At 44.2% G+C, this 20,270-nt stretch overlaps 1 protein-coding gene across 6 annotated transcripts in view; it reads right to left on the bottom strand.

Annotated features, from left to right (window-relative positions):
- Positions 1–675: 675 nt before the first annotated feature.
- The window catches only part of mib2 (MIB E3 ubiquitin protein ligase 2), a 227,000-nt gene continuing 207,405 nt past the window's right edge, over positions 676–20,270 (bottom strand). For all 6 annotated transcript variants that reach the window (XM_072245423.1, XM_072245417.1, XM_072245419.1 and 3 more), the window contains 5 exons: positions 18,870–19,094; positions 16,061–16,239; positions 14,196–14,362; positions 4,784–4,849; positions 676–3,045 (listed from right to left, as the gene is read on the bottom strand). In XM_072245423.1, coding sequence (XP_072101524.1) covers positions 2,804–3,045; positions 4,784–4,849; positions 14,196–14,362; positions 16,061–16,239; positions 18,870–19,094 — 879 coding nt within the window. In that variant the 3' untranslated portion in view covers positions 676–2,803. The remainder of the gene's footprint in view (positions 3,046–4,783; positions 4,850–14,195; positions 14,363–16,060; positions 16,240–18,869; positions 19,095–20,270) is intronic.

The following is a 20,270-nucleotide window of genomic DNA, read 5'->3' on the forward strand; positions in this document are numbered from 1 at the left end:
TGATGACCCCCCCCCTCCGTTAGACTGTTTGTGGTAATTTATTTTTTATTCTTTCTACTTCTCTTCTGATATTTATATCTACACTTGTAATGCTATCGTGACACTGTAATTTCCTTTGGGATTAATAAAGTATCTACCTATCTAATTACGTTTCAGACAGATGGAGCTTATCAGCTGTGGTTGGCAGCTCATCTAGAAGATAAACTCTGATCTCAAGCTCCTCTGCCTTGCAGCTGTACCCACTTATGAGGAAGGCTTCATAAGTAAACCCTGAGGGAAAAATGGAGCCCCAAAGGCAGTGCCATGTTGAGCTCAACGCTGACTGGCAATTTCTGCAATGGAGCTGGTGCCAAGCCGTATGGGTCTCCGCTGTTCCTTTGGACTCATCAGTTGCGTAGAGAGGGAGGGCCTGCTCTCCATATCGTACTGCCCTGGCTTGCCTCTGACAGCTGGGACGCAGCATCCATGGTCGACTCAGGCCAACAGAGGCCCTCAATTACACTTTGGTGTGACAGATAAGCACGACAAATGTTGGCATGGCCTTAAAACCTTAGAGTTCGCTGCTGCAACCCTGTTCTCGACTTCAGTAACAGTATTGTTACAAATAAACTGGTGCTTTAATCCTGAGTCAGTCAGAAGTGGTCATGATACAAAAGGCAGAGACCCCTTGTGAAAGAATTTTCCAGCTAGTTTTATTTAATGAGAACAGAATTATAAAGATGTACATAGTTATTAACGTGTAACTACTGTATGAGAGGGTGATGACCCTGTGCTTCTCGAGCACACTTAAACACTAACTGGATTTCCTTTCCAGCTCTGAATTTCTCTTCTTTATAACAAAATATTCCCCCAATCTTTCTGGTAGATTTGGAGAACATCATGTCTTGATACAATCACACTTCTGATAAAAGCGATTGCTTCTGGTTTAACCATGCAATTAATGTAAATGCATGTTAATGTAAATTAACATGTAATTTACATTCCAATCAGAGAACGGAGACAAAAACCCATGACACACGGCATACAAGCATTGGTATGTACTGTATTAATGTTCTGACAGTCAAAACATGCAGATACTAGAATTTAAAATAAAAACAAAGTTCTGGAAACATTCAGCAGGTCGGGCAGCATTCGTGGAGGGAGAAACAGTTGACGTTTCAGGTTGAAGAGAGAAGGCAAGCCTGTTCAGGTGGGGGAGGAAGGCGTGGAGCAAAGAGTATGTCTACAATGGGCAGAAAACACACAGCACAGCAGGTCCAGCAGAATCTATAAAGGGAAATGAATAGTCTCAGGCTGAGACCCTTGGTCAGGACTGGGGAGGTAAGGTTTACTTCGCCCTTCTGGTGCTCCCTTTCACTTCATATACTGCAGCCGACTGGGCATGTCCCAGTGAACCAGACCATGCGACATCACCAGACCAGACTTTACAAAACGCCCAACACAAGACACAGGCACAGTCATCATTCCCTTCTCTGCCACTGCAACTCAGCCACCTTCTCTCCCTCCCACTCCTTTGACTTGAAACATAAATTGCTTTTCCTTCCAACACGCTGCCAGACGTGCTAAGGTTTCCCGACCTCCTTCCATCCGCCTTTCAGTTCTGATGATGGGTCTCCACCCGAGACATCCCCCCCATCATCCCTTCACAGATGCTGCTTGACCCCCCCAGTTCCTCCAGCTCTGGACTGCAACATCTGTAGAGCTGTTTTTTTTCCCCAGAAATTACTACTTTCATTTAAGTTCTTTCACTCTGTACCACTGGTAAATCTAATAAAAGCAAAGGTCTGCAGTTATCCAGATGCAGAAACTCAACGCCACGCTGGTCTTCACCACGATACGCTCCCTGAATACAAGCAAGTCCAAAATCAAGTCGAGTTTGGTGAGCTGAGAACTCCTGAGACACATCTTCATGGCTTTATTTTCATGGAATATTTAAATATAAAAACACCTTAGAATAGAAAGTATGAGTAAAAATAGGGCAAACATTTCACAGATTCAATGCCTTGCCTTTAACAGTCTCCTTTCCAAGTTGACTTGGTGGGTCAAATCATATCTCCTGATTATGGCTTCAGCAGAGTAACTTACATTCATGATCAAAGGGTTCCCTTGTGACCAGAGCTCCGTATTTAACCAGTGAATTGATCAGTTACCCTCTTCTTTCTGTCAACCGCAAGTGTTTTCAACATTGTGCCACGTCTTCCAGACAACATTTAAGGTAAAATAGTCAAACTCAAATTAAAATGATGCACAGAAGAGGATAGTCTTTTAAATAAAATATGTAACAATATTGCTCTTTGTAAATGGTGACCGGAAGGGTCTGTGCTGATGTGAAGAGAATAAGTACTATTCACTATGGGGGCTGAAGAAACATTCAAGTGTATTTCGTATTCCCACAATATATACAATTGAACATAAACCACAGGTGTTAGATAAGGGATTATATTACACTGTTTATAATATACATATTCAGTAAGGGGTTATACTGCAGCCTTGTGCATTGTTCCAGCATCTACAACTATTTAGAGGGACATTATCAGATTAATAGACCTGCTTTGTGTTATGTACAGTCTTGCTGCTATCCTTGGTATCATCTCACCCACTGAAGCCACACAGCGGACAATCAAGCTATTGGGGATACTGAGGAGCAGCCAATACTAACCCCACACACGCGTATTCTACGAATACCGAGAAGAGTTATCACTGAAGGTTGGTAATAAGCACAAACAGGGCATCACAGGAAAGATCCAGGGCAGAGGGTGTGTGGAGAAAAATAGAATCAATAAAAAAGTCGTCCTGTCATGCATCAAACAAAGATATGTATCCGCTCTCGAATGTTCTGGCGGCAGATTGGACATGCTCTCAGGGCAACGCTGCACTCCAGGCAGGACCCGTGGCCACACTGGAACACCAGTTTAATCTGATTATCGATACAGATTGGGCATATTATCCGTTCCTCCATCTGCCTGTACCGCGACTGAAGCTGTTCCAGTAACTTCCTCTGGTCGGGCGCTTCACTGGTGGAGCTGCTTTCCACCTCGGTGTTATCTGTAACAGAAGCCAGTCAGTTCTCTGTCACTGCCGATGGCGCAGTTCTAACCTTCCCATCTCAACACTTACAGATCGCAAATAACAACCTCCGTGTTGGTAGACAGAACAATGAAGCAAGTGTTTATTGAAAGTCGTGGCTGCACACTGCTCGTATCTATCGCACTGAACATGTAAGGCAGATCCCAGGATCTGGCAGCTTAAACCTATCTGTGGTTTACCAAGACTGAAAACCTGAATACTTGCCAGTAACTGAAAATATAGACCTTGACTTGATCACTGAGCATAAAAGATAGCCATATTAAATCAGCTGTACATAATTTTCCTAACTTCTAACTGAATGCGATTTATAATAATTTATAAAACTGACTTTCCTGTTGACTCAGAATTATTGATCGGCGTGGCTGTGGATTGAGTAATGCTTTACAGTACCATTGATTAGGGCTCAGTTCTTGCTGCCTCCTGTAGAAGTTTCTATGTTGATCCTGCGTGACCATGTGGGTTTCCTACGTGTGCTCTGGTTTCCTCCCACATGCAGGTTAGGGTTAGTAAGTTGTGGGTGTGCTGTATTCGTGCTAGAAACATGGTGACACTTGTGGGCCGCACCCAGCTCATCTCTGGATGAGGCATCTTACTTCTGGTTTCGATATACATGTGACAAATAAAACTAATCTCTGAAAATCTCTTTGATATGAAATACCAGTTTAATATTTCCAAAACATTTAAAACCCAGGATAATTAGGTAAAAATCTTACAGGTTACAGTGGAACATCAGTACTCCACATGGCTCTTTGAATCACACTTGTTCTTCACTTTAACAACAGCTCGTGATTATTTTTGCTCTTGTGAAAGTGTCACTGGGTGTCTCAGCCTGTCTCTTTGGTGAACACCAGACGACAACTCACCTCATCTTGTTTGAGTGGTGGGGTTATGATATTAGATTATTTCTTCTTCAGTCCCTTACTTTTTCCAACTATCCCCTCCCAGCTTCTCACTTCATCCCCCTCCCCCACCCACCTGCCCCCTCACCAAGCTTCACCTATCAGCTTTTAGTCCTTCCCCTCTCCTCCCCACCTTCTTATTCTAGCACCTCCCCCTTTCTTTTCCAGAGGAAGGAGGGGGGAAGAAGCCAGAAGGGTCTCGGTGCGAAATGTCCACTGTTTACTCCTCTCCGTAGATGCTGCCTGGCCTGCTGAGTTCCTCCAGCATCTTGTGTGCGTTGCTCTGGATTTCCAGCATCTGCAGAATCTTTTATGTGTTTAAGGTACTCTCCTGATTCTGAATACTTTGTCTGCTTTACAGCCATCACCCACCTGGCTTCACCTGTCACCTTCTCACTTGTACTCTTCCCCCTCCTTGCACTCTCTTATTCTGGCATCTTCCCCCTTCCTTTCCAGTCCTGATGAAAGGTCTCGGCCAGAAGTGATGACTGTTCATTCATTTCCAAAGATGCTGCCTGACCTGCTGAGTTCCTCCAGTACTTTGTGTGTGTTGCTTTGGATTTCCAGCAACTGCAGAATCCTGTGTTTTTGACAAACACACACAAACATACAGGAAATGGAGGGATGAGGATCCCGTACAAGCTCCATCAAGGTTAGCACCAAGACTGTGGGCCGTATGGCCGGATCCTGCGCTGTACATTGTGGGCCGAATGGTCTGTCCCTGTGCTGTACTGTTCCATGTTCTACCAAAAACCTGTTCTCGGAATATAGATTTAAGAATGTGGTTAATACATTACCATGTCTGATTTTCTTTGCTATAGACACTTGACATTTGATACATTTCTTCATTCTTACAGAACACTCTGTAATCAAACAAATGTCAGGAATTAACATTTATAATACATCTTATAATTCTCATACATCTCTAAGTTAATTTATTATCATTATGTTGGTAATCATATCATATCTTGATATTCATTTTCTTGCAGGAATTTTATGGGAAAATAGAAACACAATGTAATTTACAAAAAACTATACATTAACAAAGACTGACCAATAACCAGCATGCAAATTAAGACAAATATAACCATATAACAATTACAGCACGGAAACAGGCCATCTCGGCCCTTCTAGTCCGTGCTGAACTCTTACTCTCAGCTAGTCCCACCGACCTGCACTCAGCCCGTAACCCTCCATTCCCTGTGCAAGTGAAAAAATGATCCTGAGTACGAGTTGTAAAGTCCTTGAAAGTGAATCGATGGGTTGTGGAGTGAGTTCAGAGCTGAGGTGAATTCAGCAGCCTGTTGGTTGAGGGGTAATAACTGTTCCCGAACCTGGTGGTGGTGAACCTGAAATCCTGCCCCATGGTAGTAGTGAGAAGAGGGCTTGGACTAGATGGTGGGGTCCCTGGTGATGGATGCCGCTTTCCTGGGACAGCGTTCCTTGTAGATGTGCTCAGTGGTGGAGAAGTAAATACAAATTTAAACTTGCATTCCAGTCTCAGCGAGACATACGTGTTTAAAAAAAACACAGTGAGAAACAGTTGAGTAAAAAACACTGCACAGAACATGCTTCTTCAGAGATGGTTGAGTTAAAAGAAAGGCAGAAAATGGGTTCATGAACAGTGAGTATGGGGTGATAATCATAAAAAGAAAAGGCAGAAATGGCTGGCTGACAGTCACATCCAACTGTACAAACGATAACTGGATGATGTATACTGAACAAACTGAGCAGCATTTGAGAGCAAACAGCACAGCCGATGAGAAGTGAGTGCCAATGTTACTGGGTGCAATAGATGGAACTGCATACAGTTTGCCTAGAAGTTTGACTGCTCCAACCAAACCAGCCAAAATGAGCTTCGTTGATAGTGTGAAAGTAATGCAGGGACATTTAGAACCGAAAACAGTGTTGATTGCAGAATGCTTTAGGTTTCATAAGTAGAATTAAAAGGTAAGGGAGTCCATTTCAGCGTACGTGGTTGAATTGAAGAGATTGTCTGAGTATTGTCAGTTCTGTAATAGGCTTAATGACATACTAAGCGATTGTTTAGCTCATGGAATCTTACAAGAAAGCATTCAGAAATGGCTCCTAACTGACAGAACATAGAAATTTACACCACATTACATGCCCTTCGGCCTACCATGTAACCTACTCAAGAGACTGCCTAGGATTTCCCTAGCACATAGCCCTCTATATTTCTAAGCTCCATGTACCTATCTAAGAGGCTCTTAAAAGACCCGATTATATCCGCTTCCACCACTGCTGCCGGCAGTGCATTCCACGCACCCACCACTCTCTGTGTGAAAAACTTACCCCTGACATCCCCTTGGAACCTATCTCCAAGCACCTTAAACTATGTGCCTTCATGTCAGCCATTTCAGCCCTGGGAAAAAGCCTCTGGCTATCCACGTGATCAATGCCCCTCATCATCTTATACACCTCTATCAGGTCACCTCTCATCCTCCGCTGCTCCAAGGAGAAAAGACCATAGGAGCAGAATTAGGCCATCTGGCCCATCGAGTCTGCTCCGCCATTCAATCATGGCTGATCTTTTTTTTCTCCTCCTCAACTCCAGTTCCCGGCCTCCTCCCCGTAATCTTGGATGCCATGTCCAATCATATCAATCTCTGCCTTAAGTACACCCAATGACCTGGCCTCCATAGCTGCATGTGGCAATGAATTCCACAAATTCACCATCCTGTGCCCTCTTGTCCTGGACGCTCTCACCATGGGAAACATGCTTTCCACATCTACTCTGTCTAGGCCTTTCAACATTCAAAATGTTTCAATGAGATACCCCCCCCCCCCCCAATCCTTCTGAATTCCAGCGAGTTCAGACCCAGAGCCATCAAATGTTCCTCATATGATAACCCTTTCATTCCTGGAATCATCCTTGTGAATCTCCTCTGGACCCTCTCCAATGCCAGCACATCTTTTCGAAGATGAGGGGCCCAAAACTGTTCACAATACTCAAGGCGAGGCCTCACCAGTGCCTTATAAAACCTCAGCCAAGTACACTCAACCTATTCTCATAAGGTACGCCCTCCAATCCAGGCAACATCCTTGTAAATCTCCTCTGCACTCTCTCTATAGTATCCACATCCTTCCTGTAGTGAGATGACCGGAACTGAACAAAGTACTCCAAGTGGGCTCTGACTGAGGTCTGATACAGCTGTAACGTTACCTCACAGCTCTTGAACTCAATCCTATGGTTGATGAAAGCCAACACACCATAAGCCTTCTTAACAACACTGTCAACCTGAGCAGCAGCTTTGAGTGTCATATCGACACGGACCCCAAGATCTCTCAGATCTTCCACACTTCCAAGAGTCTTACCATTTATTTTATATTCTGTTTTCAAAGTAGACCTACCAAATGAACCACTTCATACTTGTCTGGGTTGAAGTCCATCTGCCACTTCTCAGCCCAGTTCTGCATCCTATCGATGTCCCGCTGTAACCTCTGACAACCCTCCAGACTATCCACAACACCCCCAACCTTTGTGTCATCAGCAAACTTACTAACCCACCTTTCTACTTCGTCATCCAGGTCATTTATAAAAATCACAAAGAGGAGGTGTCCCAGAAAAGATCCCTGCAGAACACCACTGGTCACCGATCTCCATGCAGAACATGAACCACCTGTAACCACACTTCGCCTTCTGTGGGCAAGCCAATTCCGGATCCACAAAGCAAGGTCTCCTTGGATCCCATGACTCATTACTTTCTGAATAAGCCTTACATGGGGAACCTTATCAAATGTCTTGCTAAAATCCATATACACTACATCCACTGCTCTACCTTCATCAATGTGTTTTGTTACATCCTCAAAGAATTCAATCAGGCTCGTAAGGCACGACCTTGACAAAGCCATGCTGACTATCTCTAATCAGGTTATGTCTCTCCAAATGGTCATAAATCCTGCCTCTCAGGATTTTCTCTAACAACTTTCCCATCACTGAAGTCAGACTCACTGGCCTATAATTTTCTAGGTTATCTCTACACCCTTTCTTGATCAAGGGAACAACATTTGCAACCCTCCAATCCTCCGGAACTTCTCCCGTCCCTATTGATGATGCAAAGATTATCGCCAGAGGCTCGGCAATCTCCTCCCTCACTTCCCACAGTAGCCTGGGGTATATCTCATCTGGTCCCGGTGACTTATCCAACTTAATGCTTTTCAAGCTCCAGCATCTCCGCTTTCTTAATGTATATATGATCAAGTGTTTCAGTCTCCTGGAAGTCATCCCCACAATTGCCAAGGTCCTTTTTCCTTGGTGAATACTGAAGCAAATTATTCATTAATTACCTCCACTACCTCCTCTGCCTCCATACACACGTTTCCACTATCGCACCTGATTGGTCCAATTCTCACACTGCTCATCCCCTTGCTCTTCACATACTTGTAGAATGCCTTGGGGTTTTCTTTAATCCTGCTCACCAAGACCTCTACATGGCCCCTCCTGGCTCTCCTAATTTCACCCTTAAACTCTTTCCTAGCAACCTTGTAATTTTCTAAAGCTCTAACACAGCGGTCCCCAACCACCGGGCCATCTAAAACAATTTAAAGATGAGAAGATTATAGGCTCATAGCACAACACAATAAGTGTGAATTCTTAAACAAAGCATCACTTACTGTGGTCGCACCACTGACATACAAGATTTAAACGAGTGTGCTGAGAATATTCAAACGGTGGTGCATACCCCAAGGCAAAAGGATGTGTCTCAGTTAGGATTTGTCAATTACTTTAACAGGTTCCTGCCAAACCTGGCTACTGTGCTCCAACCCATGAGCACATTACTACAGATCGGGAAGAAATGGCAATGGACAAAGTAGTGAGGTGGCTTTCCAAAACATAAAGGGTGGTGTCAGACACTGTACTCACACATTATGATCCCCATTTTCCAGTGAAGCTTGCCTGTGACGCCTTGCCTTATGGGATAGGTGCGGTCATGTCACATGTTGAGTGATGAAAGTGAATACCCCAAAGCCTTTGCATCACGTTCCCTTACCGCCGCAGGGAAAAGTTACGTATAGATTGACAGAGAGGCCTTGAGTCTGGTTGGGGTGTAAAATATTTCAACCAGTACTTGTATGGGAGAGAGTTCACCCTCATTACTGATCATCAACCACTCGTGTCCACTTCAATGCTCAGAAAGGTGTTCCACTAACAGTCGCATGAATACAGAGATAGGCTCTGTTTCCCGAGGATACAATTACAAGACTGAGTTCATGAGGATGACCAATCATGGAAATGCTGATGGGTTGTTCTGTTTACAATTGGAAAAAGAAATACCTGAAAAATTTACTAAAGAGGACACTCCTCTTTACACATTCTCCATAAAGAAGATTGGAAGTCTCCCTATTATGGCAGATGTGATCCAAAAGGAAACTAGAAAAAACCCCACAAAGTCTCAGTTCTACATGGTGACTCAAAATGGCTGGAATGTGCAGTAGAATTTCCAGTTCCCCCATTTTTATGAGTGCAGGGATGAACTTGCCCTTGAAAGAGGTTTCCTTATGCTGCGATTGAGAGTAGTTGCACTACCCAAGCTGAGAACTAGAGTGTTGGAGGAGCTGGGCATGGTCAAAACGTTGGCGTGAAACTTTGTCTGGTGGCCTGGCAAACATCAGCAGATCGAGCAGCTTGCCATACACTGTTCGGGATGCCAACACATCCAGAAGATGCCAAGAGCATCTGGGAAAAGAAAGACGAAAGGAGTAAAAGGTGTCCAGAGCTGTCAGAACCATTTCCTGAAGTCCCAGAGCCAGCTCCGACAAGCAGCAGAGCAGAGGCCCCAGAACACGAGACTGTTTCCCAGACACAAGCTCCCCCTATGAAGCAAAGTGCACTGTCTGGAAAGACGTTATCCCACAAGGGTAAGATATTCTCCACAACAATTAAATCTAAAACAATTTAAGATTCACTGTGCTGTGAATGTGTGCAGTATATAGTAGTTGTATTATATATTGTTTTGATTATGCACTCTTTGTGTGTTTCAATCATTCATTATGGTTATATATACAACCATATACACTGTACATAGTGTGTACACTCACATTCCGACTCACTTGTTTTTCTTTCAATTAGTTTTCTCTTTTGGAGTTACAAAAGATAACAGAAGATGAATGAGACTGTGTACTGTACCTCCACACACGACAGTGTACTGACAGTAGAGACTGTACTGTACCTGTACATACAACAGTGTACTGACAGGAGAGACTGTGTACTGTACCTGTACATACAGTGTACTGACAGGAGAGACTGTACTGTACCTGTACATACAGTGTACTGACAGGAGACTGGACTGTACCTGTACATACAGTGTACTGACAGGCGAGACTGGACTGTACCTGTACATGCAGTGTACTGACAGGAGAGATTGTGTACTGTACCTCCACACACAGCAGTGTACTGACAGGAGAGACTGTGTACTGTACCTCCACACAGGACAGTGTACTGACAGGAGAGATTGTGTACTGTACCTGTATATACAGTATACTGACAGGAGAGACTATGTACTGTACCTGCACAAACAACAGTGTACTGACAGGAGAGACTGAGTACTGTACTATGTAGTGTACCTCCACACACGACAGTGTACTGTACCTCCACACACGACAGTGTACTGACAGGAGAGACTGTACTGCACCTGTACATACAACAGTGTACTAACAGGAGAGACTTACTGTACCTGTACATACAGTGTACTGACAGGAGAGACTGTGTACTGTACCTGTACATACAGTATAATGACAGGAGAGACTGTGTACTGTACCTGTACATACAGTATAATGACAGGAGAGACTATGTACTGTACCTGCACATACAACAGTGTACTGACAGGAGAGACTGTATACTGTACCTCCACACACGACAGTGTACTGACAGGAGAGACTGTACTGCACCTGTACATACAACAGTGTACTAACAGGAGAGACTGTACTGTACCTCCACACACGACAGTGTACTGACAGTAGAGATTGTGTACTGTATCTGTACATATAGTGTACTGACAGGAGACTGTACTGTACCTTCACACACGACAGTGTACTGACAAGAGAGACTGTGTACTGTACTTGTACATACAACAGTGTACTGACAGGAGAGACTGTGTACTGTACCTCCACACACAGCAGTGTACTGACAGGAGAGACTATACTACACCTGTACATACAACAGTGTACTAACAGGAGAGATGTACTGTACCTGTACATAGTGTACTGACAGGAGAGACTGTGTACTGTACCTGTACATAGTGTACTGACAGGAGAGACTGTACTGTACCTGTACATACAACAGTGTACTGACAGGAGACTGTACTGTACCTGTACATACAGTGTACTGACAGGAGAGACTGTGTACTGTACCTCCACACATGACAGTGTGCTGACAGGAGAGACTGTACTGCACCTGTACGTATAACAGTGTACTAACAGGAGAGACTTACTGTACCTGTACATACAGTGTACTGACAGGAGAGACTACTGTACCTCCACACACAGCAGTGTACTGACAGGAGAGACTGTGTAGTGTACCTCCACACATGACAGTGTACTGACAGGAGAGACTGTACTGTACCTGTACATACAGTGTACTGACAGGAGACTGTACTGTACCTGTACATAGTGTACTGACAGGAGAGACTGTACTGTACCTCCACACATGACAGTGTACTGACAAGAGACTGTGTACTGTACCTGTACATACAGTGTACTGACAGGAGAGACTGTACTGTACCTTCACACACACAGTGTACTGACAAGAGAGACTGTGTACTGTACCTGTACATACAACAGTGTACTGACAGGAGAGACTGTGTACTGTACCTGTACATTGTGTACTGACAGGAGAGACTGTACTGTACCTGTACATACAGTGTACTGACAGGAGAGACTGTACTGTACCTGTACATATAGTGTACTGACAGGAGAGACTACTGTACCTGTACATACACTGTACTGACAGGAGAGACTGTACTGTACCTTCACACAGTGTACTGATGAGAGACTGTGTACTGTACCTCCATACACAACAGTGTACTGTACCTCCACACATGACAGTGTACTGACAGGAGACTGTACTGTACCTGTACATACAACAGTGTACTAACAGGAGAGACTGTGTACTGTATCTCCACACACGACAGTGTACTGTACCCATACATACATAGTGTACTGACAGGAGAGACTGTACTGTACCTGTACATACAGTGTACTGACAGGAGACTGTGTAATGTACCTCCACACAGTGTACTGACAGGAGAGACTGTACTGTACCTGTACATAGTGTACTGACAAGAGAGGCTGTGCACTGTACCCATACATAGTGTACTGACAGGAGAGACTGTACTGTACCTGTACATACAGTGTACTGACAGGACAGACTGTGTACTGTACCTCCACACACGACAGTGTACTGTACCTCCACACATGACAGTGTACTGACAGGAGAGACTGTACTGCACCTGTACATACAACAGTGTACTAACAGGAGAGACTTACTGTACCTGTACATACAGTGTACTGACAGGAGAGACTGTACTGTACCTGTACATACAACAGTGTACTGACAGGAGACTGTACTGTACCTGTACATACAGTGTACTGACAGGAGAGACTGTGGACTGTACTTGCACATACAGTATACTGACAGGAGAGACTGTATACTGTACCTGCACGTACAACAGTGTACTGACAGGAGACTGTGTACTGTACTTGTACATACAGTGTACTGACAGGAAAGACTGTGTACTGTACCTGTACATACAGTGTACTGACAGGAGAGACTACTGTACCTGTACATAGTGTACTGACAGGAGAGACTACTGTACCTCCACACACGACAGTGTACTGACGAGAGAGACTGTGTACTGTACCTGTACATACAACAGTGTACTGACAGGAGAGACTGTACTGTATCTCCACATACAACAGTGTACTAACAGGAGAGACTTACTGTACCTGTACACACAGTGTACTGACAGGAGAGACTGTGTACTGTACCTGTACATAGTGTACTGATGGGAAAGACTATGTACTGTACCTGTACATACAGTGTACTGACAGGAGAGACTGTGTACTGTACCTGTACATAGTGTACTGACAGGAGAGACTGTACTGTACCTGTACATACAGTGTACTGACAGGAGAGACTGTGTACTGTACCTGTACATACAGTATACTGACAGGAGAGACTATGTACTGTACCTGTACATACAGTGTACTGTCAGGAAAGACTATACTGTACCTGCCCATACAGCAGTGTACTGACAGGAGAGACTGTACTGTACCTGTACATACAACAGTGTACTGACAGGAGACTGTACTGTACCTGTACATAGTGTACTGACAGGAGAGACTGTGTACTGTACCTGCACGTATAACAGTGTACTGACAGGAGAGACTGTGTACTGTACCTGTACATACAGTGTACTGACAGGAGACTGTGTACTGTACCTGTACATACAGTGTACTGACAGAGGAGACTGTGTACTGTACCTGTACATAGTGTACTGACAGGAGAGACTGGACTGTACCTGTACATACAGTGTACTGACAGGAGAAACTGTGGACTGTACTTGTACATACAGTATACTGACAGGAGAGACTGTGTACTGTACCTGCACGTACAACAGTGTACTGACAGGAGAGACTGTGTACTGTACCTCCTCACACGACAGCGTACTGACAGGACAGACTGTACTGCACCTGTACATATAACAGTGTACTGACAGAAGAGATGTGTACTGACAGGAGAGACGTGTACTGTACCTCCACACACGACAGCGTACTGACAGGACAGACTGTACTGCACCTGTACATATAACAGTGTACTGACAGGAGAGACTGTGTACTGTACCCGTACATACATAGTGTACTGACAGCAGAGACTGTGTACTGTACCTGTACATACAGCAGTGTACTGACAGGAGAGACTGTACTGTACCTGTGCATACAACAGTGTACTTACAGGAGAGACTGTACCGTACCTGTGCATACAACAGTGTACTGACAAGAGAGACTGTACTGTACCTGTGCATACAACAGTGTACTGACAAGAGAGACTGTACTGTACCTGTATATACAACAGTGTACTGACAGGAGAGACTGTACTGTACCTGTGCATACAACAGTGTACTGACAGGAGAGAGTGTACTGCACGTGTACATACAACAGTGTACTGACAGGAGAGACTGTGGACCATACCTTCACACACGACAGAGTGCTGGCAAGGAACAAAGAGGACCAGGAACGATAATTCTGAACACACTAAGCACTCGGCAGGCTCTGCAGTCACCGGTAGTAATAGATTTGTCATGGTGTTTGGAGTGGTGTGGACTCGACGTAGAGCCGTTGATCCAGTTGGTGATCTCCTGTAATAAACAATGCCAAAAAGAGCATGATGACATAACTAACCCTTCAGCTCTGCCTCTTCCCACATACATTCACCAGATGGATGCTGACTTGCAGCTGCGACTGTTTTTTAACAAAGTAAATTTATTATAAATTCAAACCACTACAGTTCAACCTGGGCAGAACACTCCACTGTCTGTCTCTAGGATTCATGGATAGCTATTTCAGCCAGCCCCAAGAGCAGGTTAACTCCGCTATTCTCTTCCCGTCCTGTCCCCCTCTGCGTTAGATGAGTCAACATGAGGCTAATATGCAGCCAGAGGTGAGGAGTAGCACCCTACAGGTATGCGAACGAGGGCAGTCATGTCTGAGTAGACACAGACATCAACCCACTAAATGTGATGACCCATCTGAAACTGGAAGCAAGTCACTGTAGGCAGTACTGAGGTCACCCGGCTGATGATTCAGCTGAGAGGAAGTTCAAGTGGACAAGAACTTTTGACCTCGGCTTGCCTTCACTGGATGAGACAGAGTACAAGAGCTGGAACAACGCGGCTGGGTGTTGGTGAGACCCATCTGGAGCAGTGAGTGTAGTTTTGGTCACCACACTGTACGATGGGAAGTGATTACATTGGAGGTGGTGCAGAGAGGATTCACAGTCATGTCACACAGACTGGAGGGCTCCAGGCACAAGGAGAGAACGGATAGGCTGGGACTGTTTTCCCTGGAGCGAAGGAGGCTCAGTTGATGGTAGGGGTCCACGGCACAAAGAAAGGCTGGGAACTCCTGCTATAGATGATTACAAAATCATGAGGCTAGATTAGATGGAATCATCTTTTGATAGCACATGTACATCAAAACACAGAGGGAATTGTGTTGTTTTGTGTCAATGATCTAAGGATGTGGAGGGAGCAGCCCCCAAGTGCCATGCTTCTGGCACCAGATTAGCATGTCCTCACCCGTACGTCTTTGGAAAGTAGGAGGAAACTGGAGCATCTAGTAGAAACCCTCGCGGTCATGGAGACAACATGCAAATTCCTTAAAACAGTGGGAACTGAACCAGATTGCTGGCACTGTAACACGTCACGCTAGCCGCAAGGCTACCTGTAAAGACTCACGCTATCTGTGAGGCGAGGCTACCTGTAATGTGTCATGCTAGTCACTAGGCTACCTGTAACGTGTTAGCTAGTAGGCTACCTGTAAGTCGTCAAATCATGCTAGTCATTACTGGGACGATCTTTGACATGACGGTGTCTAAAGCTAGTGGGTGTAGGTTTAACGTGAGAAAGGAAGTACAAAGAGGGACAGTTCTCCACACAGAATGTGGTGAGTAGATGTAAGCTAATCTATGGTTTAATCCCCAGTGCTGTTTTTCAGAAATGGAGTGTGGTAAAGTTGGGATTTTTTAAAAAACTGTATTTATAGAAATTGCACCTTTGCAATCAGGGCTCTAAAATAAATCCTAGATATCAATCAAAAGAGGGAAGGCAGGGTTCTAACCGATTTATGCTACATTGCAGGGTTAATTATGGTGTAAAATACATGATTCATCGCAAACTCAGACTGGGTGCGAGAAGTTGGTGAGAAGTCCCCACCCTCCCTTCTCAAAGCTTTACCCTCTCAGGTGGTTGTGAGGAGGCTAATGCCTTGTGTATCTTTTAATATCTGCCAAGCATAACCAAGACCACAACAACTACGTGATAATATTGCTAGCTTACCTGGATTTCTCTGCAAAACTCTTGATTATCTGTATTGTCCTGCTATCTGTGATCAGATCAAGAGGTGTCTTGCCCTTGTGGTTTGTGTAGTTAGTATCTGCTCCGTCCTGGGCTAGGAAGCAAGCAATGGCCGTGCCCACAGTCAGGTCAGTAGATCCTAGTAGCCCAGAGGCTTGTAACTGAAGAGCAAAAACCAAGATATAAGATATAATGTGCTGTCAAATTACCAAGGAGGCAAATAGCACTTGGCAATATTTCTTGCAATGAGGATTCCAGCAACCGAACAAATGCTTTATAAAATTAACTACTCCGCACTGATTAACAGAAACCAGCCTCCCCCAATGGACTACACTCCTTGCTGCCTCAGCAAAGTAGCCAAAATAATGAAAGTCCCCACTCATCCCGGACATTCTCTCTTGTCCTGGGTGGAAGATGAAAAAGCCTGAAAGCCCTTAACACGGGGTTCAAGACCGGCTTCGATCCCCCTGTTATAAGGCTGTCATAGTTGATAGGACGGACTCTTCACCTCACTATCTAACTCGTTGTGAGCTTGCAGCTTCTCTGCAGGCCTTACACTTTATTCTTCATTCTGTTATTGCTCAGGCACAATTATGTGTACATCAAAAAAAAATGAAGTGTTTTAAACACAAGAGAGTCTGCAGATGCTGGAAATCCACAGTAACACACACAAAATGCTGGAGGAGCTCAGCATCTATGGAGAGGAATAAACAATCAACGTTTCGGGTCGACGCCTTCTTCAGGAATCCTGCCTGAATTACTGAATTTCCACAGCATTTGTGTGTGTCCTTTTTGTTATGTTTCACCTTGTTCTACCTCAATCACTGTGTAATGATTTGATCTGTACAGACAGTATACAAGATAGGTTTTCCCTGTATTTCAGTACACATGGCAATAATAATCCAATTCCAATACCAGAAACTTTTAGTCATATCTGTAAAAGTTAAGCAACATTCTCACTACATGATCACTGTTAGTGACAGGGAATAAACCTCCGAACTGAAAATTAACAAGCTCAAGCATTCAGCCTTTTCTTCACATGGTAATTGTTGTTGGGGATTTTAAAAGAATGTCTAACTTAAAAAGTGTGACTGAATATTTTCCCACAGTGTATGTGGAGATGGATTACCCACTCACTGTGTTGTCAGCCCTGCTGCCTCACTCGCTCACTACATTAGCAAGAAAAGCAGCACCAGAGGAACTCAGCAGGTTGGGCCACATCTACAGAGCAAAAGGATCAGTTGAGATCCTTCAACGGGACTGCTGTTTGCTCCTCACAGATGCTGGCTGGCCAATGAGTTCCTCTAGCATGCTGTGTACATTAACAGCTCACACCTGCAGTAAACTCTGTGGCATTGAACAAGGTGGGCCTCAGGGCTTTGGTGTGTTAAAGTGATGGCAGATATGGTGAGATACTTAGTTGCTGCCGGAGCCAGCCAATGTAGCCAGTGGTAATTACGGATCACTGCAAGTCATCTGTCCTGACTAGGCAAGTGTTATATTTCAGCTTGTCACGGGAATGGCAGGAACTTCAATCATACTTTCTATCTCACTTTAACAGAAATGCCAATGCCCTTAAACGGAAAATCCTACGAAAAGTAGTGGATACGGTCCAGTCCATCACAGGTAAAGCACTCCCCACAACTGAGCACACCTACAGGGAGAGCTGTATCAGGAAAGCAGCATCCATCATCGGGGACCCCCAGCACCAGAGCCTGCTCTCTTCTCACTGCTGCCATCAGGAAGAAGGTCCAGAAGCCTCAGGATGCACTTCACCAAGTTCAGGAACCGTTACTCACACCACCGGGTTCAGGAACAGTTATTACCCTCACTGGGGATCACTTCACTCAACTTCACCTGCCCCATCACTGCCCCACAACCAACTGACTCACTTTCAAGGACTCTTCATCTCATGTTCTTATCTTTATGTCTTTCTTATTTATTTATTTATTTATTATTACTATTTCTCTCTCTTTCATACTTGCAGTCTGTCATTTACACATTGTTTGTCCGTCCTATTGGGTGTGGTCTTTCATTGATTCTATTGTGTTTCTTGAATTTACTGTGAATGCCCGCAAGAAAATGAATCTCAGGGTTGTATATGGTGACACATATGTACTTTGATAATAAATTTATTCAAACTTTATAGTCATTGGGTTCTAAATGCAGAGGAGAAATGAGAGGAAACCTCAATGACAAATTCAAAGTTCAAAGTAAATTTATTACCAAAGTACATATATGTCACCATTTATAACCCTAAGATTCATTTTCTTATGGGCAAACTCAGATTATCCAGTTCTAATTTCCCCAAGGGAGCAAAGTAAATTCTGAAAATATTTGAACTTGAGTAGTAAACCCCAAAAACAATTGCATCTTCATAGTGATGGACCGGTGACTTCACAAAAAAGTGCTGCTACCAAACACAGAATATAACTCCATTACAGACGGTGCCAAGCCCAAGTGCCTGCTGTGAAAGGGAAGGACTGCACAGGGAGCCAGCGACCCCATCCTACAAAAATCTAGAACTGCAGAAATGCCAACAAAAGCTGCAAAGACCTCATCCCTGGGAGAGGCTGGATCATCGAAGATGGGCTACACCTAGGGACAATTTGAAAGACTGGCCCAGGACAGGGGACCTTGGTGAGCTGCTGTCAGTGGTCCTTGCCCCAGTAGAGCTGACAGGATCAAGAAAGTTATTGCATCTGAGATAGAATAACCATAGGAAAGGCATCAAATATGTCCCAGTATGGGGGTGGAAACAAGGTTTCTGCTGTTTAGACGTGGAACCTACGTTTGCTAACAAGGAGCTGGTGTCGCTCTCCCTGGCGGCCAAGCGATTTGCCAGCTGCTGACGACCCAGTGCCACGTGCAAGGCGGTGTCTCCATCTTCATCCTCTGCGTTTACATTGCAGCCCTCAGCAACCAGAAGCTGTATGATACCAGTGTGACCCTGCGTAACCGACAGTTGCAAAGGTGTCTGGTTCCGGTTGTTCCGAATATTAATCTCACATCGCCCCTAGGTACAGGAAACAATGAGTTAGACTTTCAGTGCACAGAATCTGTCGCAATATTCAGCTTCTATCCACCTTCAAGGGCATACAACAAGTTGCCAGAAAAGGGCTAGTAACGTCATGAAGTATCCCACTCACCCACCCACCCTGCCAATGGACTGTTTGTCCCCTCCCATCAGGACGAGGCTATGTAGCATCCATGCCAGGACCAGCAGACTCTGAAACAGTTAATTTCCCCAAGCAGTGAGGCTGATCAACACCTCCACTCGCTAACCCACCCCTCCACACCCCCAACCACCACTACTTTATCATTTCCTGTCAGAGTCACCTTATGTACAGATATTCCTGTGCCTGGGGTCACTTTATGGACAATCAATATGTATATATAACCTATCTTATGGATTTATATTATTATTGTGTTCTTTATCTGATTGTGTGTTTTTTTGTGCTGCTTCAGATCCAGAGTAACAATTATTTTGTTCTCCTTTCACTTGTGTACTGGAAATGACATTGAACAGTTCTAAATCCTGAATTTTCTACAGAAATATATTGCTTGTTTGTTTTCCACATTGTAACAAATTTGAACATGATGCGGATAAACATTTATTTTGTAAATAATTCGGAAGGTGTGTGGCTGAGGTGGATGGGTTGAGTTGAGTTGTTCTCTGATCTTGGCAATGTTTTGTCACCATATGAGGAGACATCATCACTGCACTGCTGATTGTAGCAGGTCCTCCGAAAGTTTGACCTTTACATACTTTTTAATCAGTTGATTGGACGTCAAGTAATAGTCTCATTCCAAATCACGTAAAGGAACCATGAAAACTGAGTTATTGCTACATCTGAAAGTAAAACACTACGTTGCAGCAGCCTTCAATCAACATTCAGTCAGCAACTATTATCAGAAATGACTAATCTTGAAGAAATAATCCAATATGACAAATATATTTTTCAAAAGAATCTTTGAGAATGTGAAGATTTAGCCATTAAACAACAACATGAGGCAACATATGGAAAGTAGCCTGTGCCTTGAATAAGCTTCAACTATTAATGGTATCCCACCACTTTTCCAACACTGTGGTCCAAGTGACCGGGCCTACCCACTGCTCCCTTTCTTGAACAAAACAATATCCTCTTCCCCAGTGAAGACAGATGCACAATACTCATTTAATACATTTGCT

The sequence above is a fragment of the Mobula birostris genome, chromosome 27, assembly GCF_030028105.1.
Source record: "Mobula birostris isolate sMobBir1 chromosome 27, sMobBir1.hap1, whole genome shotgun sequence".
NCBI lineage: Eukaryota > Metazoa > Chordata > Chondrichthyes > Myliobatiformes > Myliobatidae > Mobula > Mobula birostris.